Genomic DNA, 25,819 nt, shown 5'->3' with positions numbered 1-25,819 from the left:
CGCCAGGGACCCAGGTTTGATTCCGGCCTTGGGCAACTGTGTGTGGAGTTTGCACCTTCTCCCAGTGACTGCGTGGGTTTCCTCCCACAATCCAAGGATGTGCAGGTCAGGTGAATTGGCCATGCTAAATTGCCCATAGTGTTAGGTGCATTACTCAGGGGGAAATGGGTCTGGGTGGGTTACTCTTCGGAGGGTTGGTGCGGGCTTGTTGGGCCGAAGGGCATGTTTCCACACTGTAGGGAATATAATCTAAAAGGATCAATTCTGTTTTCTGTTTCTTGACAGCTGGAGGAGGGACAAGTGAAAAGGGAAATAGAGGGGCTAGAGAGGCTAGAGAGAGAGGATGACGAGAAAGAAAGGGGCTAGAGAGAAGGGTAAAGAGCACAGAATAGAGACAATGCAAAAGAGAACAGTGGGGGAAAAGGGTTGGTTCAAACTCATGCACATAAGTGTGAACAGAAATACACATGAATAAACCAGTATGTATGTAAATACATGTGCTGATTTGACTAAATGCCTTACCTTCAGAGGATTTGCCAGTAACATAATCTGGGTAATAGAAGCTGGAGGCAGGATAGGATTGAATGGAGCTAAATCAGTTCCTGATGGAGGCTGTAACTTCACTTTCATTGTCTGTGAATGAACAGAACCCAGTCAATGCTCATGTTGTGGATTTCAATTTAATCTCAGGGCCTCCTGTATACCTGGTGATAAACGTGTCTCCCGGGAGCTGTGGAAAACCTTGTGGATGCGGATCCCTAGTATTCCCCACTCAGCCCAATTAAATATCATCCAGTCTTGACACTCCAACTTAAGTTGTTGTGGTTCTGTTCGCCGAGCTATAAATACCAGAGGAAACACCACAGAAGCGCTTCACAGGAGGCTCCCAAGCACTGACGATGTCACCTAGACAGGGGACGAAACGTTTGCAACAAAAATTTCCAGCTCGGCGAACAGAACCACAACAACGAGCACCCGAGCTACAAATCTTCACCCAAACTTTGAACTCCAACTTAAGATTCATCCAAATCCCCATCTTACAAATTCAAACAAGTTTATGATAAACTAAAGTATAAACAGCACTGGAATAAAAGCCTTGTCAGAGTTAAAGATCAGATTGATGCCTCTAAGTTTGCTTGAAATCTTTGTGCTTAATACTCCAAGCTGGTGTTTACACTCCACATGAGCCATCTTCATCTGATCCTAACGTATGGGGGAGAGAGGGGGGGAAACGGGGAGATAGAAAGGGGAAGGAGAAGACAGAGGAGGGAAAAAGTGAGTGGGAGGTAGAGGGGAAGAAAGAGAGGGGGAAGAGTAAGAGAGGGAGTGAGAAACAGCACAGACAGATCAAGCAGAGGGAGAAAGAGACAGACAGATGAGGAGACAGATGCAGAACAAAGAGTGGCACACAGGAGAGACAGCAAGAGTGAAGAGAGAAAGACAAAAGTCAAGAGAAAAACAGATGGAAAGATAGAATGAATGATAAGAGGGGAACAGAAAAACAGTCAATTGTCATATGGAAATTAGATGCTCTGTTTCTCTAACATGGTGACGCTCAAAGGCAAATTATTGATTGTGAAGCTTGAGGGCAATCTGAGTATAGTAAAGTCCGAGTGAAAGGGCACATTTTGTGCTTATTAATGATCCAAAATTAATATAGATTTTTGGCTCCCACCTTGGGTACAGCAGCCTGCAGAACCACATTGGTAATAGGCAAGGATGAGGTGCTGATCATGGAGATGACAATCACAAGCACATCCAATCTTGCAGGAGGACAGTCCTTTGCAAAGTGCAGGAGGATCCGGAAACCATTTTTGTCATACGCAGTCACAGGGTGAACGTTACCTACAATGAGAACATACATTACAGTCAGACAATCAAATTGAAAGAACCAATTAATCCCACACCGAGACTTTCACATATTCCTGCAAATGCTTTCCTTCAAGCACTTATCCAGTTCTCTTTTGAAAGTTACTCATGAATATGCTTCTAAATAGCCTTTCAGGCAGCACAGTTCAGCCCATTACAGCTCAAAGTGTAAAAGGACTCATGCCACCTCTTGATGTCCGATGTGTTAGTATCTGATCCTCCCAATAGCTTGTCACCTATCAACCTGGACATTGTAAATGTTGGTAGGCTGGTCAACCTCAGAAGACATCATAATCAAACTTGAGTTTGCAGACAGAGGGGCCTGAGTAGTGGTCAAGAGCAGTAATCCTATTTGAAGTTTCCTCTTCCCTGAGCAACACTGAGATTAAAGACCCCGACTTAGATGAATGATTAGTAAAGTCCAACTTGAGCAAAGTTGTGTGTATAGAAATCAATATTTGTTTGTAAGATTTTTATTTAAAAAGGTCTTTTGAGAGGTTGTATCAATTCTAAATGGAATCAATTATAATTTTCCTGGAGAACAAGAAATACCAGTTCAAAATACTTGATGATGCTTGACCTGGAAACAGTTTTGACAACAAGAAACGTAAGGCTGGAAGCCATGTGGTTGGCAGACACAGAGGAAAACTGCAGGCAAAAGGCAATCAGCCAACAATTGTTAAAGGACATAACAGGATATAGATTGATTGGCAACTTGATCATAGAAATGGCTGATGGAGTTTAATCCAGACAAATATGAGGTGATGCATTTTGGAGGATCAAATTTAGGTGTGAAGTATACTGTAAAGTTAGTTTTCTGTTCGACAGTAAAGAATAGAGTTCCAAAAGCTTGTTAGAGTTCTTTGATGAAGTGACCAGGAAGGTTGACGAGGGCAAGGCGGTTGACGTAGTCGATTTGGATTTCAGTAAGGCCTCCTGAAGAAGGGCATGTGCCCGAAACGTCGAATCTTCTGTTCCCTAGATGCTGCCTGACCTGCTGTGCTGTTCCAGCAATAAAGTTTCAGCTTTGATCTCCAGCGTCTGCAGACCTCACTTTCTCCTTAGATAAGATTCCACATAGTAGGCTGCTCTGGAAGGTTAGATCACATGGAATCCAGGGCGAGCTGGCAAATTGGATATACAATTGGCCTGATGGTAGGAAGCAGAGGGTAATATTGTAAGGATGCTGGATGGACTGGAGGCTTGTGACGAGTGGAGTGCCTCAGGGGTCGGTGCAAGGCCCAATCATGTTTGTTATGCATATCAATGATTTGGATGAGAATGCGCAAGACATGATTAGTAAGTTTGCTGAAATAGGCAGGATCGTGGACAGTGAGGAAGGTTATCAGAAATTGTAGCAGAACCTTGATCAGCTGGAGAAGTGGGCCAAGAAATGGCAAATGGAGTTTCAAATAGATAAGTGTGAGGCCTTGTAGTTTGGAAAGTCAAATCAAGGTAGGAGTTTCATGGTGAATGGTAGGGCGTTTAGGAGTGTAGAAGGATCTCAGAGTTCAGGTTCACAGTTCTCTGAAAGTGAGTAACAAGTAGACAGGGCAGTGAAGTAGGCTTTTGGCACACTGGTCTTCATCAGTCAGGGCACTGAATATAGAAATTGGGAAATTATGATGCAGTTGTACAGGATGTTGCTGAGGCCACATTTGGAGTTTTGTGTTCAGTTTTGGTCACCTTGTTATGGGAAGGATGTTATTAAACTGGAAAGAATGCAGAAGAAATTTACATGGATGTTGGCTGGACTCAATGGTCTGAGTTATAGGAAGAGGTTGAACAAGCTAGGACAATTTTCTTTAGAATGTAGGAGACTGAGGGTGTACCTTATAGAAGTTTATAAGATCATGAGAGGCTTAGATAGGGTAAATGCACTGAGCCTTTTTCCCAGGGTTGGGAAATGGAGGACGGGAGGGCATCAGTTTAAGGTTAGAGGGGAACGAACAAAAGGGAACCTGAGGGGCAACTTTTTTTTTTAAACAGAGGGTGGTACACATATGAAGTGAGCTGCCAGCAGAACTGGTTCAGGCGAATACATTCACAACATTTAAAAGGCATTTGGACAAATATATGGATGGGAAAGAATTAGAAGGATATGGGACAAGTGCAGGCAAATGGGGTTAGCATGGACTGACATTTTAGCCAGCTTGGACCAGTTGGGCCAAAGGACCTGACTCCATGCTGTAGGATTCTGCCACTCTAAGCTTTTGAGCACAATATACAGAAGAGCTAAGAGGGACTGAAGACTGAAAGCAGTATGAACAGTTCAGATATGTGTAAGAAGAGTATAAATTAGAAGAACAGGATTGAGAGTTTAAAAATTGCGCCATTAGTACTGACATGACCTGAACGAGAGATATAGATGTGTGCCTTGTCACTAATAATCATATCTGGGACTTCAGATAGAATACAGGTGCCAATTTATGAGGGTCAAAGGCCGGCTCTATGAAGAGGGAAAGCAAGAAATCCTCTTCTGTACCAGAGGCAGAGTTGGAAGGAATGTCAGATTGCACAGGTGCCACACTTGTTTGGGAGTGATGTGGATGCTTGTGACTGACTGTGACACAACTTTGTTGGATTGACTAAAGTGAAATTAACCTTTCAGATGAAGTATTATTTCCCTGTTAATTCACGTGTAATTTGCATAGCTACAAAAAGTACAATCTTGTTGGGTGTTTTTGGGTGGGGGGGGGGGTGTCAATTAGTAAATTTCTTTTTTTTAATTTTTGGATTCTCCATGGAATTAGTATTCAGCGGTTTATGGTATAAATCTGTCCCAATTTAATATCCAATTGCCTCTCAAGCATAAGCCACTGGATTGATGCTGTGAATGTATTTCATATTTACAGTGGGGAAGCACTCCTCTGCGATTGCTGCCAAGGTATTTAACAAGACAGTGGTTGAGTTTACTCTGTATCCAATCCTTACTTAACTTGCCCTGTAGAGAGAGCATTACTCTGATTCGAACTTGTGCTGTGCTTGCCCTGGGAGAATTCGATGATGATTGTGTCGAGAGAACTTGAGTCTGTGTCTAACTCTGTTCTGTAAATGGCAGAGGAGTGGCTTGATGACAGAATAAGTTGTGTGAAAGGAAAAAAAATTCCACTTCTTAGAAGAATCACAAAAACCAAAACAAAACTGATGAAAATGTTTCCAATTTTATTCTTGAGCAATGCTTTTCCTGACTAGCTTTCCTGAGCCACCGATTCCTGAACCCCCATCCAAAGTTTGCTTTGAAGAGGATGTTTATAAGACCATTTGACAATGTTTAACTGCCTACACACTGAAATAAACAGGCTTCACACAACAGTGAACTCAAGTGGGCTCTGGCATTGAGAGTGGAATTTCAAACTCCAACATCACAAACATAAGTACCTAGACAGAGTGGGAGAGGGGAAATTTGCAGTTTTCTAACCTGTTCATTACACAAGTTTTCAAGGGAACATGATTCTATTCCCATCCCAATTTGCACAGATCTTTGAGATACTCACTTGGTTTAATGGTCTCCAGAGGAACTGTCACGTTGCTCAGTGACATTTCTGGAAAAGCACTTCGGAGAGGACTGGATGGCTGAGGGGAGAGTGAGCGGAACAGGGGACTGCTGGGGGCCACAGAGGGTGTACTATGCCCACTGCCTGCTGGTGCCCCAGGGACAATGCCCATCATACCAGAAGCACTAGAGTCAGAAAAGAAAATTGGGTTATTTACTTGTTAAACGCCTACATTTTAGCCTTGCCATAAATTTCTCCTAAATTATTGCCTTTTCCAGACAGGATAATGAAGGCAAATCAGATCAGGAGAATTTAATAATGATACATGAAATTATCCCACAAAACCTCTCCCTCCATCCCCCTATTTCTCCATTCACTCCTCTGCTATCCATTCCCTGCCATTCCAAACTATTCCCCCTTTTTCTCTGCCACATCCTCCCCATCCACAACTCCATTTATCACCCCCATTTCCTCTCACTTATCCCTTTACCCCATCTCACAGATAAATACTGTCCCTCACAAAGGATATAAGTAACTAAAAGCACTGACTTACCTTTTGACCTCTTCTAGAACCTTCTGACCAAGCATATCCAGTTCCCGCATACTGCTACTGAGTGCTGTTTTGGAACAGGAGCTGGAATGGAGCAAGGCACCTGGAATCTGGGGCTCCAGGGGAGGCGTTGGAAACACAGAGACTGGGTTAGACTGAGGGACGCTGGCAGCAGTGTTCATGAGCAAAGGGACCACTGGGGCATGTGGAGTTGGAGGTACCCCAGTGAATGGCAGGAAATTCTGAGCTGGACACTGGTTTAATGTTCGAGGTACAGACTGTAGCAGAGGAGTGATGGAGGAAACGGGCCCATCAGCAGCTGGAGGCCCTGCGAAGGGGTTTGGGACAGAAGCTTCAACCTGGAATAGAAAACCCTGTTAATGGAAACAACATCTGGTGACACCTATAAAACATTAAACAGAGCCACTGAAGGAGGCTAAGTCAGAATGCCAAAGAGTCAGAATGGGAAGGGTAGCCAGAGAGAAGGGCAACAGAGCAAGAGGTGAATGGGGAAGGACCATGCCGCACGAGGAGGGTTTGAAGACAACAGGCCATGGCATGAGAGAACGGGTTTTTTTTGGGGGGTGGTGATGGGAGGAGAATGGGTAAAATTTTAAATGGGGGTGAACGGAAGGTGGACAGGGAAGGACTGAGCGAATTATTCTACCTGAAAACTGTTCCACAGAGACTCTCCAGAGTCTTTGTCAATCTCAGAACTTGATGGAGGGTCATTCAGTCCTGAACAGGAAAAGACAAAATTTATCCCAGGTTTGAATTGTAACACTGATTAATGTGGAATTGACTAAACACTTTTGTCCTCTACCTACACCCATACATAGCAAACGAGTGGCACCAACTGACAGCCAATGGCTGAATTTCTGTGATTCTCTGCCCAGTCCTGCAGTTAGTGCAAAATTTAGAGCCAAGCCCACTCCTGGTCTGGTATGAAGAAGCCAGTAGTGACCTGGACTGACTGTATGTCATTCAGTAGGTTCTGTGGTCAATGAAGCATCTCTCTCTGATGGCCTGGTACCCACTGGGGACCATCAAGTCTCAGAATGCCCAGACAAAGGCAGAAATTGGTAAGTAATTTCGGAGAAGTAACTGCATGGTTTTAGATGTTCAGTTTTGGCAAACAGGGTAATTTACATACAATTGTGTCTGTCCTCTTTCTGTGGCTGAAATCTAGTAGCCATGTTCCATTTGCCGATGGCAAGAGGCCAAGAGCTCACAGCTTTTCTGAGTTTCAGACTGTAACACAATGTTGCCCGAGATGGAAGGCCAGATACCAATACAAGTGGCACAGTTGTTCCACCTTCACCAATGGATATTTGTCACACTAACACAGGGGGCAGAGCCACATGGCTGGACCAGAGTCAAATTAACTTTATCGTGCACTCTTTAACATTTCCTAATTCAAACCAGGAATCCACCTGAATACTGCCACTGAAAAACCCTCCTGACATTATAACAGGACTACTCAGCTCTCAGTCTAACCCTAGCTGCCAAGTCTAGAACAATACTTTACTATAAGAGGTTGAGGATTACTGACATCTAGCAGTGTGCAGGTTGCACATTACCCAGTGAAAGCAGCTCCACATCCAGCAGTCCAACGGAACTGGGAGGTTGCTTGACCACATTTGGCAGGCTGGCAGCTCGGGAGCCGGGATCAGTGGAGACTTGTGGTGGAGGCGGAATGATGGGGAATACCGGTGAGATGGTGGGATAAGCCTTTTCTGAGGGAACATCCAGTCCAGCCAGATCGATTAGTGTCTCAATGTTAGTGACTCCACTATTGTCTGCAAGACACAAACACATAGTCAGCTGATTAAACCCAAGCACAGCAGACAACTCCCTTGAACTTTAAATGGCTGTTCTACAGGTTTAACTTTTAAACGACCATTTTAAAATTAATTTGGTTAACTGCACACAACTTTCCTAGTTAGGTGCAAATAGAGATAGGAAAGTTGCTTTATAATAACAACTTGGAAACAGTTGTTATCCAAGGCAGGACTGTAAAGTTTCAGGTTATAGGCTCAAGTTCTGAACTGGGACTTGAACTCACAATGTTTTAACTCGAAGGAAAGAGGATTATTCACTAATAGCATAATGAAAGAACATGATTCAGAATATACCTGACAAAAAGGTACACGTTAAAAAAGGTGCCCATTGCTTCTGCCTGTTCACCACATGTATTTCCGCCCTTGTGAATATTTACAGTGCTAGGTGCTGCCTACAGATCTAAAATTACCTGATGGTCTTGGAAGTTCAGGCAGGTCAAGCTCCCCATTTACAGCCTGCCCTTGAACCACCTTTTTGTAGGAGTTTATTGCTCGTGAAAGGTCATCGCTGGCTTGTAAAATCTCACCTATAATAAAATAACAAAACCAGGATAAATGTACAGTATACCCAATCAGGGGCTGCCTGATCTGCTGTGCGCCCAAATTAGGGATCTACTGGAGGCTGAAGATTTTGTAAATAATCACAACTTGAAATACTGAAACCTTACTGCTTATAAAATTCAAAGCTACATAACTTTTCTGAGTTCAAGTGTCAGGAGCTGTGATATCACTGTCTGTATTCAGTGCTGACAATCCCTGTTAGCAGTCTGACCCCAAGCTTCCTGGGAGTTGATCCACTCTGTCCTGTATTGACTGGACCTGGAATATAACCACCATGTGTCAGATATGATAGTTACTCTCCTGAACTGAGATACTTGTCTCTTTTGCTCATTTGTGATTTTATATTCGGACAAGGTTAACTGAATAAATATTTCAAGAGTCAAGGCAGCCAAAGAGGTATATGCCACTTTCAGAGGAAAGTGAGCAGACAAAACAGTTGTTACGTTGAACACAATTTAATCTGTATTATCAATACAAAATAATTTCCAACCTCACTTCCTCACATCAATAGCCATCTTACACAACATAACACAATGACTTCTGACCATCCCCTAGTATTTCACTCTTTGTTGCAATGAATGCTCTTACAGCTTTCCATTAAAAAGTCCTTTTGGAAGACTGAGTACCTCAACTATAGCTCATAGCCAGAAAGTAATCAAAGGCATTTTAATGCAATGGGTGTAACATATTTTTCAACTATAGAGATGGATTTTATGACCTATTATTTACGATCAATGTTGGAAACTTCAAAAGCTCCATCACAGGTACCTGACATTTCACAGTACCTTTTAGCCTATACTAATGCATATGTTTTGAACCAAATACAAAATTCTTATTTCCTCAAAATATCATAAAATGCGAACTTAAACAATTAGTTAAATTAAGCTCACTTAAAATAACAACAGCTTGAAAGCACAGCAAGATGGTGAGGAAATAAATACTACATCAGAAACTATGCTTTTCTCTAACAGGCACTGGCAAACTTTATTTGATTCAGTATTTATCTTTTGGGTACCTATTTCTGATCAATCCAAACTAGAAACATGGGGAGATAAATATGCTGCTCCCACCCTATACTTGCCAAACATAACTCCCTCCAATTTGTCACACTGTTTTGAAGGTGCTGTTTTTCTCTCTCTAACTGCACATGACAGAAATACTGGAGGCTGCTTTGTGGGGAGGGAAACATTTCTTTTGTCTTTCAATGGGGCAGTCTAACTTTTTAACCCTCCACTGAAAGGTCACAAACACATTTTATTTTATGCTGTACAAGTAGATAACTCCCGATCACTGGACCCATACTTCTTGTGAAATCATACCTTCAAAGGTGTGAACTTGCTTTGACCTTGAACCTTAGGATTTACAGAAAACTTTTGGCCTCTTGAAGACTTAAATTGTAAGGTCATTGAGTAACTGAGCCAGAAAGTCTCAAGTTGAGCCTATGAGAATTGACTGCAATCAAATCAGGGGGATGAGTTCTACAATTGGACTCAGCATTGCTGGATTGAATGCATGGATCTGAGGAGCACATGAGTATATTATGGTGTGAGCAAAGATGTGTGAGTGCATGTGGAGGAGAATGAGGCAGGTTGAATTTGCAATTCAGTGATGCCTTTGTGAACAACATTAGATACATAGCTATTAAACAAGGATAAAATAGATTCCAGTTGTGCTGTCCCACCATGTTGCTGAAGGTTGATGACATTTAACAAACATATCTCTGGAAAAGATACAGGACAGTACCAGGGAAGTGCAAGAGTCAACATCTTGAGTGAAGAAGGAAATGGAGGCATTGATAAGGGATAGCCAAATCCCATCCACTTACAGCCTGAAGAGAAACTTCCTGACCTACCTAAACTGTTGTCATTATCCTCAGTCTCGCTTGCAAGTTTGAACAATGTCCGTCTCATCTTCTCACATCGCTCATACAATTCCTGAAAAGCAGCAGAATGTAGGTTATCCATTTGTGTACAGAGTCCAGCATCAGTTTCCTTGTTGGAAGCTCTCCGCACCCTTTGTACAACAGCTTGCATTAATACACTGCTTCTAACATCAAAAAACATCCTAGGTTGTTTCACAGAGCATACGGAAACAAATGTAAACATGGATCTCAAGAAAGAACTACTTGGAGTGGTTACCAAAGGCTTTGGTTAAACAATGGGCTCTGAAGAGGAGAGGGAGTGAAATTTAGAGAGGAAATTTCAGATGTGAAGCCTTGGTAACGGACAAAACGTGGAACGTGAAGTACTAGAATGAAGAGAGAGGACTCAGAAGGCTGTAGGAAGTTACAAAGATACACAAGATAAATAAACTGAAGCAATTTGTTTACTAGAAGCACAATCTAAATTGGAGATGTTGTAGAATTGGGCATGAAACAGGGGTGCTGGGTGAATAGGATTTAGTGCAAGATAGGACTATAGGTGGCACAGCATTATATGAACTCAAACTTATGTAAGGTAGCAGATGGGAGGCAACATCAAGATTGTATTGGAGTAGTTGAATCTAGATGTAAGCAAAGTATGTGTGAAAGTGTCTACAGAAGGTGAACTGCAACAGGGCAGATGATAGTGCACGCGCACGCTCGTGTATTTGCTTGTGTGCATGCTTTGGGATTACAAATTAAACTATAGCATTCAAAAATAAAGTAAGGAGGATTTAAGGTGGGGAAAAGGGTGTTCAGGATTACCGTCATCAGCTCTTTGTCCCCTTCTGTTGATTCCTCCTTGTTATAATGAGCCAGCATTTCATTCAAGAGCCGTACGTTATTGTTCACTTCCTCCAGAGTGTTCAAACGCTTTGTTATTTTCTGCATTCGGGCTTCATCCTGTGAACGGTGCAGGAATTAAATAACCTGACCTTCCAAAGTCTCTACTCTGCTGTGCAGCAAACACATTCAGCAAAGCTGAATAAACATGAAACTACCATTATCCAGGACCATCATAAGACATTTGTTGAACTTATGTTTAGTCAAAATAACATAATCTTTTGAAATTATAGGCAAGAATAGGGCAGGTTCTAATTGGGGTTTGATAGAGACTAAAGCTCCCTTTACTCTTTTAAACTGAAAATAAAACTCACTCTACTGAGTGTGAAGTTCTCTCAATACTATCTCCATCAAACATTCCCACGGAAGGTATAGCACTGTGTTAGGTACAAAGTAAAACTCCGTCTACCCTTTTTAAGTTGAAACTAAAGCTTCCTCTAGACTGTACCCATCAAACACTCCCATGGCAGGTACAGCAGAGTGCAATACAGAGCAAAGCTCCTCTATGCTGCCCTTTCTAATATTCCCATGACTGGAGCAGGACAGGTTGGATACAAAACAGTAACCCACACTCTTCTCCACTCTGAACCATAGGTACTCCATCTTTCCTGCATATCCACTTTCTCATTGCTTCGCCTCTCAAAGTCGCAAATATGACAGTGACAAAGGCAACCTTTCTTTCCTTATCTCTTAACCAGTCGTCAGCATTGGATATTGTTTAACTACTCCAACCTCCTCCAACATTTCTCTGTTGGTGTCCAGCTGGATGAGGTTGCTCTTCCCCGTTTCTATTCTCATTCACCCAAACACAGTTAGAGATTTACCCGCAAAGGCTTCTCTTCCTATTTCTGTACTGTTACCTCTGGTGTTCTCCAAAGTTTCATCCTTGGCATCTTCCTATTTCTCATCTATATGCTGCCCCTCAGTATCATCATCATCAAAAAATGCATTAAGTTCCACATTCACACTGATGGCATCCAGTTTTACCTCACTACACCTCTCTACTCCTGACTCTTACCATATGATCAGGCAGCCGGTCAAACATCTAGCATGGATGAGCAAAAATAACTTCCTCCAACTAAATATTTGCAGGATTAAAGCCATTGACTTCAGCTCCATCACACGCTCGAGCTAGCAACTTCATCTCTATCGCTGGTAACTGTCTGAGGCTGAACCGGTCTCTCAAACTTACTATTTTCTTTCAGATTTACGAGAGATTTATTGTAAAGCTACAGTTTAGCACAAACACCAGTTTCCAGCTCTCCCTTCCAGACCCAGTCCATGACCATAAACTGACTCGCCACTCGAAAAGATCCCAACTGTTCTTGAAAAACAAACAAATGATCAAATTAAACACAGAAACAAAGACTGCCCACCCGCAATGAAGAATTCAGCTGTTGTAGATATTTTCAGTTAACCTATTCAGATGTATTGTGATGCTCCTCTTGGGCACATGAGACTTTCACTCAGGCCTTCTTGCTCAGAGGTAGAGACACTACCATTGCACCACAAGAATATCAAAACTCAACTCCTTGTTCTCATTTCCAGAAGTGCTCTTAAACATAACTGAATAGTTTTCTTTTCCATCACCAAATCACTTGTGGCATTTTATTCATCTATGAACCACCAACAACACAAACTTGCTGTCCTATTAATGCAGAGATGAGTTTCTGACCCTGACTCTCCATCACTAAAGCCACCTATTTCTCACTCCAGTACATGCAGTGATATTTACCCCACTTCAGTTCATCTGCTGAAACCTTCAGCCATGTCTTTGTTAATCCAAGATTTAAATATTTTAACGCTCCTTGTTGGTCCCCCATTTTCTTTCCTCTGTAAACTTTAATCTTATTCAAAACTTCTGTGATACATGTGTCATATCCTAAATCATATCTATTCACCCACCACCCCTGTGCTTGCTGACTTAAAATGATTCCTGGCTTAGCAATGCCTTGACTAAATGCAAGGTACTGCATTTTGGTACAACAAACAAGGATAAGGCTTATACAATTAATGGTAGGCCTTGGATAGCATTGCAGAACGAGGGACCTAGGTGTTCAGGTACATAATTCTTTGAAGTTTGCATCACAGTGGTTAAAAAGATGTTTGGCACACTTGCCTTCATTGCTTCATTGTTGAGTATAGGGGTTGGGAAGTAATGCTGTCATTGTACAAGGCATTGATCAGGCCTCTTCTGGAGTACTGTGTCTCATTCTGGTGGCCCAGTTATAAGAGGGATATTATTAAGTTGGAGAGGGTTCAGAAGGAATTTACCAAGATGTTGCTGGGTTTGGGAGACTTGAGTTATTAACAAAGGCTGGATAGGCTGTAACCTTTCTCTCTGGAGACTAGGAGGTTGAGAGTTGACCTTATTTCTATAATGAGGGTATAAAATAGAGTTAATGGTAGTTGTCTTTTCCCGAGGATGGGATTTCATGACTAGGGGGCACACTTTTAAGGTGAGAGCAGAGAGGGGCACATTTTTTACACAGAGGATGAACTTCCTGAGGAAGTGCTGGTTGTGGATACAAATACAACATTTAAAAGGCATTTGGATAAGTACATGAATAGGAAAGGTTTGGAAGAATATTGGCCAGGAGCAGGCAGTTGGAATTAGTTTAGTTTGGGATTACCTTCGGCATGGACTGATTGGACCGAAAGGATCGTTTCTGTGCTGTGTGACTCGATGACGTGAAAATTCTTACCCTTGTTTTCATACCCCTTCAGGGCCCTGCCCTCCATGGGCCCACAGTCGTTGATAAATTGATACTTGCCTAAATCTGGCCTTTTCAGTAACTCTGATTTTAATTGCCCCACTATTGGCACCGGTCCTTGGGCACATGGTTTGAGAATTTACTCCCAAAAGTGTTCTGCTCCCTATCTCACTTTCCTCCTTCAAAGTGCTCCTTAAAGCCTAGACCTCTTACTAAGCTTTGGTCATCTGACAAAATATCTCCTTCTGTGGCTAAGGTAACATTCCAAGGAAACATTAGGAGACAGCTTATTCCACTAAAGATGCTTTAGATGGGCAAGTTTTTTCACATCTATCCACTTTCTCATATCAATCCTCAACTTATCCACATTCTTGTTCCAGACCTCAATTCTATCTTCTCAGCTTAAACCTTTCTGTCCAGCATTACACATAATTCTCATTTCCACCTCAAAAGCTTCAATGACCTACCCTGGAAATATACTGCACATTTCATTTTCCCATTGGAGGAAAAGTTTTCTGTCTGTTTTGTCCTCCTTACCTCTTTCACCATATTCTTAATGAGTTTGTTGGCTTCTTGAAGGTCCACTGGGTTTTTGCTCTTCAGTAACCTGGCTAGTAGCTATGAGAAAAGAAAATTGTGCAAGTTCCTTTTAAATTCATATTACAGTCTATTCCTTAAGAGCTTGCACAAAGCAGCAAGTAACCAAGCACAGTCAAAATCTGAATTTCTCAATTTCACAGATTAGTGGTAATATTCTACATTCCAAATTAAAGCACTGAGACAGCCCAATTGCCAGAGGCAGGAATCCAAGGCTCACATCCCAACGGACTTGACAGACAGTATCCCCCTCAGTCTGTGTGGAGCCTGAACAGACAGTACTCCCTCAGTCAGTGTTGAGCCTGACAGACAATATTCCCTTAGTCAATATGAAGTCTGCATGGACACTCTGTCCTCAGTCCGTATGGGACCTGTACAATATAGAATCCCCTACCATTCCTGGAATCTCTATGGCGATATCCTTCAGTACGTGCAGGACCTAATTGAACACCGTGTGGAACTTAGAGAGTATTCCTGCAATCCCAGTATCTCTACAACAGTGTCAGCTCAGTATGTGTGGGCCCTGAACGGACAGTATCACCTGTGAGAACTGCACAGAACACAGTCCCAGAGACTTGTACAGATAGTATCTCCACAGTCCCAGGGATCTGTAAGGACAGTGACTTTAATCTGGGCTAGATTTAAGCGTAGCATGCAAATGTGAAACTTGAGACAACATGCACTTACGCAGATACTGTTCTTCCTATAAATGGTTTCGCATTCGTTTCTCACTAATTTCCCTTTTATTGACATCTCTATATGGGAGTTAGACATAAAGCCGGTCACTCGCTGCATGATGCTATGGTCCTACCTTAGATTTTTCATTATCTTCAAATACTGCATTTTTCGGACGAGTTGGGGGTGACAGAATCAGGGTCTTATCAACTGGGATCTGAGGATCATGTTGCAGTACACCTTGAAGAAAAATACAGGACATCACCTGCACACATCTATTCATTAGAGTTTACCAATAAATGGTACAACACAGACAGGAAACATTATAGAAATGCAGCATTATAAAGAAGGAGACAGACTCACACTGGCCAAGCCCTCAGATGGAGGCCCAATATTCAGACTGGTCCCACAAAGCTTGCCCAAAATGCTGATCTATTCTTTCAGATGCTAGCAGAGCTGTTACTGTGGGACTAACAGGTCTGACAGACTCTGTTGGTGACAGAACAAATTACCATGCAGTAACTGTATCAGAGAGCTGTGCCTAGGGAGGTGAAATTGCAATTGAGGTGTCTGTGCGAGATGGTTATCTGAATACTCCTGAGAAAGCATGTCAGGATTGAATCAAACAGTGATGGCTCCTCCAGACTAGTAGCCCTGGACATGCTGTCGAAAACTGCATATGAATACTGGCCACGAGGTCAAATTGGGAATGGATTGACTCTGCCATGTAAGCAAAGTTCAGTAACATTCAGTATTCCAATGAAGTGTCTAACTCTGGAGTAAAAGGACACTTCTTCTGGAGTAAAGGGAAAACAAGTCTTTGGCTTCACACCTTACAAACTGGCACAGCTAATCTCAGGCAATATTTTTTATTGAGTATCCCACACCCACATCCATGGTAATTGTATAACATGGAGAATGATGCAGGATCCAGGACAAACCCTCCATACCTTGTTTCTTTAACATCTGGTAGGCATCTTTGATTTTGATTTCCTCTGGCAGAGCAACCGTCCAGCTGTACAGTAATTCAATCACTTTTGTTTTGACTTTTTCAGATACCCTGTCTCCCAAATACTGTTAAGAAAAACCAAATGAAAATGAAATAAAGTGAGCATAGGAACAGATGGAGGTCATTCAGACTTGCAGACTGGTTCTGCCAATCTATCCAGTCATGGCGAATCTGAATTATTACCATTTTACGTCATAACACTCAATTCCCTTGCCCAACAACAATCAAGCAAACTCAAACTGGAAAGCTCAAATTTTCTCCCTGCAAAGCCACAATCTGTTATTTTTTGGATGTGGGACAAGAGTTCCAAATTTCCACTCCGTTCTTTATGAAGACATGGTTTCCGATTTCAAACCTAAATGGTCCAATTCTAATCTTAAGATTGTAGTCTCTTTGGTTTCAATTTCTTCAGCCAGAGGAAATTGCTTTTCTGTATCTCTACAACTGAGCTATAACATTTTAAATATTCATCTCAATCTCTTAATTCAAGTGTCAGGTTCAAATGGAAAGGTGCAATGAGGATATCAACATCGCCAGCACTGTTACATTCTATTAGCAATGTTAAAATCAGTGTTGTCCAATAGAATTTTGAAACTTACCCAAACTCAGTGATCAGTTCACCACATTGAAAGTATTTTCCATCTTGTGGACAAAGGATGGAGATGAATCTTACAATTTCACAAAGCTAAACTGGGATTGAGGGCAGGACTAAAGATGATCATGAAATCACTGCACTGTGACAACAGCTTGTTTTAATAGCGGTAACTAACCACGACATACATCCAGTTGTGTACAGGCCTCCTAGCAGTAGTCAGGATTGGGAAGAAAACAAATCAGAAGGGATAAAAGACATGTAAAAAAAGCACAGGGGACTAAGAAATATCATGGGGGACTTTAATATGCAGGTGGATTGGAAAATCAGGTTGGTAGTGGATTTCAAAAAGAAAATTCATGGAATGTCTACGAGATAGTTACTTGGAACAGCTTGTGGCACAGTCCATTAGGGAACAGGTGATTCTGGATATGGTGATGTATAATGAGGCAAACTTGATTAGAGAGCATAAGGCCAAGGAATCCCAAGAAGGCAGTGGCCATAATATGACAGAATTCACCCTGCAGTTGTGAGGAGAAGCTAGAATCAGATATAACAGTGCTACAATGGAGTAAAGGTAACTACAAAGAATGAGGGAGGAACTGGCCGGAGTTGATTGGAAGGGGAACCTTGCAGGGAAAACAGTGGAGAGCAATGGCAGGAGTTTCTGGGAGTAACTCAGGAAGCACAGCAGAAATTGATCCCAAGGAAGAAGCATACTGAAGGGAGGACAAGGGAACCACGGCTGACAGGGAAGTCAGGGACAGCATAAAAGCAAAATAAAACCATACAATGTGATGAAAATTAGTGGGAAGCCTTTAAAAATCAAGAGGATAATTTTAAAAAGCAATAAGGGAGGTGGGAGGGGAGATGAAATGTGAGAGTAAGCTAGATTGCAAGAGTTTTTTAGATCTCTAACAGGTAAAAGAGAGGCAAGAGTTAACATTGAACTGCAAGAAAACAAGGCTGGAGAAGTAGCAATGGCAAACAAAGAAATGGTGGAGGAACTCAGTAAGTACTCTGCATCAGTTTTCACTGTGAAAGACACCAACACCTCACTAAGGACAAGGTGGTGGGGAAGCTGAAAGGTCTGAAGATGGATGGATAAATCACCAGGGCCAGATTAGACTACACCCCAGACTTCTGAGAGAAATAGCTGAGGGATTGTAGGGGCATTGGTAATGATCTTTCAGGAATCACTCAAGTCCAGTGGTGGGGGACCCAGAGGACTGGAAAATGGCTAATGTAATACCTGTTTAAGAAGGGAGGGAGACAGAAGCCAGCTAACTATAAGCTGGTTAGCCTGACCTTGGTCACTGGTAAGATTTGAGAGTCCACTATTAAGGATCAGATTACAGAGTACTTGGAAGTCATGGTACAACAGAGTACAGTCAGCATCGCTTTGTTAAAGGAAGGTCATACCTGATAAATTCATTTGAGGAGGTAACAAGCAGGTTAGACAAAGGAAAGCCAGTGGACATGGTCTATTTGGATTTCTCGACAAGATGCCACACAGGAAGCTGCTAAATAAGAGTCCATGGTGCTCAGGGCAAGGTACTGGCTTGGATAGAGGATTAGCTGACTGGCAGAACGCAGAGAGTAGGGATAAACGGGTATTTTTTAGGATAGCAGCTGGTGACGAGTGGAGATCTGCAGAGTCAATGTTGCGACCACAACTATTTATGTTATACATTAATGATATATATGACAGAATGAAAGATAGGTGGGAAGCACGGGTAGTGTTGAGGGGACAGGAAGGCTGCAGAAGGAATTGGATAGGCTAGGAGAGTGGGCAAAGAAATGGCAGATGGAATACAGCATGGGAAAAAGTGTGAAGCCTAATTCAGCTTCTATTCTTATGGTCAATGTCTCTCCACAATTGTACTCAGCTTCCTGATACATCACAATAGGAGCGCAGATGGTCACTGTCATTATAGTTCCTGCAATCTAAGGCAGCATTATTATATGCAATACAGCTGCAGAGGGAGACAGTATGTACTCAGTTCATAGTAATAAAGCAGCTTTCAACAAAACCCACAAAAAGATGTAAAGTGGTATAGTGGTTCTGATCCTTGGTGAGCAATCCAGAGATTGAGCAATCCATTATAGACAATGAAAGGCCAATCTCCACCAAAACTATACAGTTGAGAAACAGACCTGCACCTTCCACTAGTATATCCTGCCAGCACTGCACTCCAGTATTTTGGTGGCAGACCTGTCCCCATGTTACACAGTGACAGGCCTTACTCACCAGTTCTGTTGCCCACAGTTGTCATCTCACATGTTTGTTATATGATATAAAATTCAAATCCCTCATTAACTATACTGCAGGAATAGATTTAATTTTCAAATTAATTCAATAAACACAATTGCTTGCACAAAGTGTCACCATTTACTGCAAGTATTTATTGATCAATGTGTACCACCCATTTGTCTGAAGTTGTGACACACCTTATTATTCTGTCACTTCAAGCCTCAATGCTATGCACAGACACCTTTAGAACCCACCTTTGGAGATACTACTTTGATCAATTCATTCAGGAATCGGAACTTTCCAACTTCATTGTGAAATCTCTGGCCACAGTTCTTCATACAAGCTTCTAATACCTAGATTCAAACAAAATATTATCACGAATGAATACAGATGGAGTTATACAGCACAGAAACAGACTCTTCAGTCCAGCTGGTCTGTGCCAACTGATATCCCAATCTGATCCAATCCCATTTTGCAGCATTTGGCTCATATCCCTCCAAACCTTTCCTATTAATAAACCCATCCAAATGCCTTTTAAATATTATAAATGTACCTGCCTCCATCACTTCCTATGGCAGCTTGTTCCATACATTCACCACCATGAAAAAGTTACTCCTCAGGTCCTTTTTAAATCTTTCACCTCCCACATTAAACCTATGCCCTCTAGTTTTGGACTCTCCTACTCCAGAAAAAAGACCTTGGCTACTCACCCTCTCCATGTCCCTCTTGATTTTGTAAACCTCTATAAGGTCACGCCTCAGCCTCCAACATTCTGGGAAAAAAGCCCCAGCCTATTCAGGCCTCTCCCTGTAACTCAATCCCTCCAGTCGTAGTAACATCCTTGTAAATCTTTACTGCACTCTTTCAAGTTTAACAACAGCCTTCGTCTGTTTTACTCCAGCTTTCTGCGTAGCATGTTGCCAGGGTTGGAGGATTTGAGCACCACACTTTTCGACTCTGACTTGCCAGCATCTGCAGTCCTCACTTTCTCCTACCTGCCTCATGTACTCAGTCAGGTGCAGGAGAGTGGATGCTCCAACAAAGATGCAGTGACTGTTTTTCCCATTCACCTCTAACGTGACAATGCAATTGGGTCTGCTGAAAGGCCAGTGAAGCTGAGATTCCCTTTATAGAGTCTTACAGGACAGAAACAGATCCTTTGGTTCAACTAGCCCATGCCACCCATGTTCCCAAATTAAACTACTCCCACCTGCCAGCGCTTGGCCCATATCCTTCCAAAGCCTTCAAATTCATGAACTTGTATCCACATGCCTTTTAGTAATTGTAACTGGAACTGCAACCACCACTTTCGCTACCAGTTCATTCCACAAACAAACCACACTCTGTCTGAAAAAAGTTGTCCTTCATGTCCTATCACCTTAAAAATATGACCCTTAGTTTTGATCTCCCCCACCCTAGGGAAAAGACCTTTATCATTCATTTTATCTATGTTTCTCGTGATTTTACCTTCTGTATGGTCATCTCTCAATCTTCTCTGCTCCAGTAAAAATAGTCCCATCCTTTCCAAGCTATTTTCACATCTCAAACACTCCATTCCTGGTAACATCTTGGTAACTCTCTAGCAATATCCTTGATATAACAGGGTGACCAGAACTGCATTCAGTACTCCAGAAGAGGCCTCACTAGTGTCCTATATAACCTCAACATGACGCTCCAACCCCTGTACTAAATGGTCTGAGCAATGAAGGCAAGTGTGCTAAATGCTTTCTTAACCACTCTGTCTACTTCTGACACAAATAAGAAAGAATTATGTACTTGAATCCCCGAGTCGCTCTGTTCTACAACACTACCCAGATCCCTCCTGTATAAGTCCTGCCCTTGTTTGCTTTACCAAAATGCAATATCTCAATTTATCTAAATTAAACACCATCTGCTGTTCCTCAGCCCATTGATCAAGATCTTTTTGTAATTTTAGATTACCTACTTCACTGTCCATTCTATCATCAATTTTGGTGTCATCTGCAAACTTAATAGCCATCCCTCCTATATTCTTATCCAATTCATTCATATAAATGACAAACAAAAGTGGACCCAGCACCAATCCCTGTGGAACACCACTGGTCACAGGCATTCAGTCTTAAAAACAATCCTCCACCACTACCCTCTGTCTCCTACCATAAACCCAATTTTGTATTCATTTGGCAAGTTCACCCAAAATCCCGTGTGATCTAACTTTACAATTGGTCTACAACTTGGAATCTTGTCAAAGGCTTTACTAAAGACCAAGTAAATAATGTCTACCACTCTGCCCTATTTAATTTTTTTTGGCCATTTCATTAAAAAACTCAATCAAATTTGTGAGACACGATTTTCCATGCTGCAAGTATATCCTATCTTTCAGAATCACCTCCACAAACTTACCTACCACCGATGACAGACTCAAAGGTCTATAGTTTTCATGCTTCTCCTTACTGCCTTTCTTAAATAATAGCACAACATTAGTCACCCTACAGTCCTCCAGTACTTCACCTGTGTTTATAGATTATACAAATATTTTTGCTAGGTGTTCTGCAATTTCCTCCTCAACTTCCCACAACATCCTGGAGATTTGTGCATCTCTATGCTTTATAAAACCTCCTGCACTTCCTCTTCAGGAACTGTTTTCAAACCATCAATATTTATTTCCTGAGTTCTCTAACCTCGATTTCTCTCACAACAGTAAAAACTGATGCAAAATATTCATTGGTGGGGGCCTGAACTGTGTTGTACACAGAATCTGCACCAATATATTAAGAATGCCTACTCAGCAATGGTTACCTGTTCCTCCACTCACATGCAACATTATAAGCCTCCAGAAGACTGAAAAGCAGAATCCAATACTCACTGTAAGGGTTTGCACTGCCTCCCATTCCTGAGGAGACTGGATTTTATGAGCCAACAACCTGACAGCAATCTGTGGCCTAGGAAAAGAAATTAAAGAATGAAACAGCATAAACCATTAACTTTTCACCGCTGGTACATATACATGATCCGACGCCAAGCCTGGGAATACTAGATCCCTCATGGCTTATGCAAATCTAGTCCAAGCACAAGAAACAGTTTAATCATAGTTAAACAGAGTGTGTCCCCCAGGATAGACAGGGAGATCCCACTCAACCTGCAGTAAGTTTCCGCCTTGCGAGCTAGTAGGGTAGGTGGGCAGGATGTTCAGTACCAGAACAAGCATAGAGTCATAGAGATGTACAGCATGGAAACAGACCCTTCGGTCCAACCCGTCCATGCCGACCAGATATCCCAACCCAATCCAGTCCCACCTACGAGCACCCGGCCCATGTCCCTCCAAACCCTTCCAATTCATATACCCATCCAAATGCCTCTTAAATGTTGCATAGGTAATAGCCTCCACCACATCCTCTGGCAGCTCATTCCATACACGTAGCACCCTCTGCATGAAAAAGTTGCCTCTTAGGTCTCTTTTATATCTTTCCCCTCTCACCCTAAAGCTATGCCCTCTAGTTCTGGACTCCCCGACCCCAGGGAAAAGACTTTGTCTGTTTATCCTATCTATGCCTCTCATAATTTTGTAAACCTCTATAAGGTCACCCCTCAGCCTCTAACGCTCCAGGGAAAACAGTCCCAGCCTGTTCAGCCTCTTCCTGTAGCTCAGATCCTCCAACCCTAGCAACATCCTTGTACATCTTTTCTGAACCCTTTCAAGTTTCACAACATCTTTCCAATAGGTATCTTTCCGATAGGAAAGAGACCAGAAATGCACGCAATATTGCAATAGTGGCCTAACCAATGTCCTGTACAGCTGCAACATGACCTCCCAACTCCTGTACTCAATACTCTGACCAATAAAGGAAAGCATACCAAATGCATTCGTCACTATCCTATCTACCTGCGACTCCACTTTCAAGAACCTAAGAACCTGCACTCCAAGGTCTCTTTGTTCAGCAACACTCCCTAGGACCTTACTATTAAGTGTATAAGTCCTGCTAAGATTTTCTTTCCCAAAATGCAACACCTCGCATTTATCTAAATTAAAGTCCATCTGCCACTTCTCAGCCCATTGGCCCATCTGGTCCAGATCCTGTTGTAATCTGAGGTAACCCTCTTCGCTGTCCACTGCACCTCCAATTTTGGTGTCATCTGCAAACTTACTAACTGTACCTCTTATGCTCACATCCAAATCATTTATGTAAATGACAAAAAGTAGAAGGCCCAGCACCGATCCTTGTGGCACTCCACTGGTCACAGGCCTCCTGTCTGAAAAACAACCCTCCACCACCATCCTCTGTCTTCTACCTTTGAGCCAGCTCTGTTTCCAAATGGCTAGTTCTCCCTGTGTTCCATGAGATCTAACTTTGCTAATCAGTCTCCCATGGGGAACCTTGTTGAACGCCTTACAGAAGTCCATATAGATCACATCTACTGCTCTGCCCTTATCAATCATCTTTGTTACTTCATCAAAAAACTCAATCAAGTTTGTGAGACATGATTTCCCACACACAAAGCCATGTTAATTATCCAGAATCAGTCCTTGCCTTTCCAAATACATGTACATCCTGTCCCTCAGGATTCCCTCCAACAACTTGCCCACCACCGAGGTCAGGCTCACCGGTCTGTAGTTCCCTGGCTTGTCTTTACCGCCCTTCTTAAACAGTGGCACCACGTTTGCCAACCTCCAGTCTTCCAGCACCTCACCTGTGACTATCGATGATACAAATATCTCAGCAACAGGCCCAGCAATCACTTCTCTAGCTTCCCACAGAGTTCTCGGGTACACCTGATCAGGTCCTGGGGATTTATCCACCTTTAACCGTTTCAAGACATCCAGCATTTCCTCCTCTGTAATCTGGACATTTTGCAAGATGTCACCATCTATTTCCCTACAGTCTATATCTTCCATATCCTTTCCCACAGTAAATACTGATGCAAAATATTCATTTAGTATCTCCCCCATTTTCTGTGGCTCCATACAAAGGCCACCTTGCTGATCTCTGAGGTATTGAAACTTTATTGCTGGAACAGCACAGCAGGTCAGGCAGCATCCAGGGAACAGGAGATTCGACGTTTCGGGCACAGGCCCTTCTTCAGGAATGATTCCTGAAGAAGGGCCTGTGCCCGAAACGTCGAATCTCCTGTTCCCTGGATGCTGCCTGACCTGCTGTGCTGTTCCAGCAATAAAGTTTCAACTTTGATCTCCAGCATCTGCAGACCTCACTTTCTCCTCGATGATCTCTGAGGGGCCCTATTCTCTCCCTAATTACCCTTTAAATATTTGTAAAAACCCTTTGGATTCTCCTTAATTGTATTTGCCAAAGCTATCTCATGTCCCCGTTTTGCCCTCCTGATTTCCCTCTTAAGTATACTCCTACTTTCTTTATACTCTAAGGATCACTTGCTCTATCCTGTCTATACCTGACATATGCTTCCTTCTTTTTCTTAACCAAACCCTCAATTTCTTTAGTCATCCAGCATTCCCTATACCTACCAGCCTTCCCTTTCACCCTGACAGGAATATACTTTCTCTGGATTCTGGTTATCTCATTTCTGAAGGCTTCCAATTTTCCAGCCATCCCTTTACCTGCGAACATCTGCCTCCAATCAGCTTTCGAAAGTTCTTGCCCAATACCGTCAAAATTGGCCTTTCTCCAGTTTAGAACTACAACTTTTAGATCTGATCTATCCTTTTCCATCACTATTTTAAAACAAATAGAATTATGGTCGCTGGCTCTGAAGTGCTCCCCCACTGACACCTCAGTCACTTGCCCTGCCATATTACAAGAGTAGGTCAAGTATTGCACCTTCTCTAGTAGGTACATCCACATACTGAATCAGAAAATTGTCTTGTACACACTTAAGAAATTCCTCTCCATCTAAACCTTTAATACTATGGCAGTCTCAGTCGATGTTTGGAAAGTTAAAATCCCCTACCATAACTACCCTATTATTCTTACAGATAGCTGAGATCTCCTTACAAGATTGTTTCTCAATTTCCCTCTGACTATTGGGGGGTCTATAATACAATCTCAATAAGGTGATCATCCCTTTCTTATTTCTCAGTTCCATCCAAATAACTTTGCTGGATGTATTTCCAGGAATATCCTCCCTCAGCACAGCTGTAATGCTATCCCTCATCAAAAATGCCACTCCCCCTCCTCTCTTGCCTCCCTTTCTATCCTTCCTGTTACATTTGTATCCTGGAACATTAAGCTGCCAGTCCTGCCCATCCCTGAGCCATGTTTCCGTAATTGCTATGATATCCCAGTCCCATCCTCCTAACCATGCCCTGAGTTCATCTGCCTTCCCTGTTAGGCCCCTTGCATTGAAATAAATGCAGTTTACTTTATTAGTCCTACCTTGTCCCTGCCTGCCCTGACTGTTTGACTCACTTCTGTTCTCAGCTGTACCAGTCTCAGATCGATCTCTTTCCTCACTATCTCCCTGGGTCCCACCCCCACACCTTACTAGTTTAAATCCTCCCAAGCTGTTCTAGCAAATTTCCCTGCCAGGATATTAGTTCCCTTCCAATTTAGGTGCAATCCGTCCTTCTTGTACAGGTCACTTCTACCCCAAAAGAGATTCCAATGATCCAAAAATGTGAATCCTTCTCCCATACACCAGCTCCTCAGCCATGTATTCATCTGCTCTATCCTCCTATTCCTGCCCTCACTAGCTCCTATCACTGGGAGTAATCCAGATATTACTACCCTTGAGGACCTTTTTAAATTTCTGCCTAATTCTCTGTAATCTCCCTTCAGAGTCCCAACCTTTTCCCTTCCAAAATCATTGGTTCCAATGTGGACAATGGCCTCCTGCTGGCCCCTCTCTCCCGTGAGAACATTCTGCATCCTCTCTGAGACATCCTTGATCCTGGCAACAGGGAAACAACACACCATTCTGCTTTTTCTCTGCTGGCCACAGAAATG

The 25,819-nt window shown here is 42.5% G+C and overlaps 1 protein-coding gene across 1 annotated transcript in view; it reads right to left on the bottom strand.

The window, feature by feature from the left end:
• Window positions 1-25,819, bottom strand: part of gga3b (golgi associated, gamma adaptin ear containing, ARF binding protein 3b) — a 38,285-nt gene that overhangs the window by 2,863 nt on the left and 9,603 nt on the right. The window contains exons 3-16 of the mRNA XM_088000511.1: window positions 21,769-21,844; window positions 19,178-19,276; window positions 16,019-16,142; window positions 15,205-15,308; window positions 14,334-14,414; window positions 11,005-11,142; window positions 10,171-10,252; window positions 8,168-8,284; window positions 7,497-7,715; window positions 6,584-6,654; window positions 5,920-6,275; window positions 5,367-5,551; window positions 1,676-1,845; window positions 523-633 (exon numbers count right to left, since the gene is read on the bottom strand). Coding sequence (XP_087856637.1) covers window positions 523-633; window positions 1,676-1,845; window positions 5,367-5,551; window positions 5,920-6,275; window positions 6,584-6,654; window positions 7,497-7,715; window positions 8,168-8,284; window positions 10,171-10,252; window positions 11,005-11,142; window positions 14,334-14,414; window positions 15,205-15,308; window positions 16,019-16,142; window positions 19,178-19,276; window positions 21,769-21,844 — 1,933 coding nt within the window. The remainder of the gene's footprint in view (window positions 1-522; window positions 634-1,675; window positions 1,846-5,366; window positions 5,552-5,919; window positions 6,276-6,583; window positions 6,655-7,496; window positions 7,716-8,167; window positions 8,285-10,170; window positions 10,253-11,004; window positions 11,143-14,333; window positions 14,415-15,204; window positions 15,309-16,018; window positions 16,143-19,177; window positions 19,277-21,768; window positions 21,845-25,819) is intronic.

This window comes from Chiloscyllium plagiosum, unplaced genomic scaffold, assembly GCF_037043375.1.
Source record: "Chiloscyllium plagiosum isolate Xiang-an unplaced genomic scaffold, Cpla_swu_hap1 HiC_scaffold_25, whole genome shotgun sequence".
Lineage (NCBI taxonomy): Eukaryota > Metazoa > Chordata > Chondrichthyes > Orectolobiformes > Hemiscylliidae > Chiloscyllium > Chiloscyllium plagiosum.
This window is presented reverse-complemented; position numbering and strand designations above follow the sequence as displayed.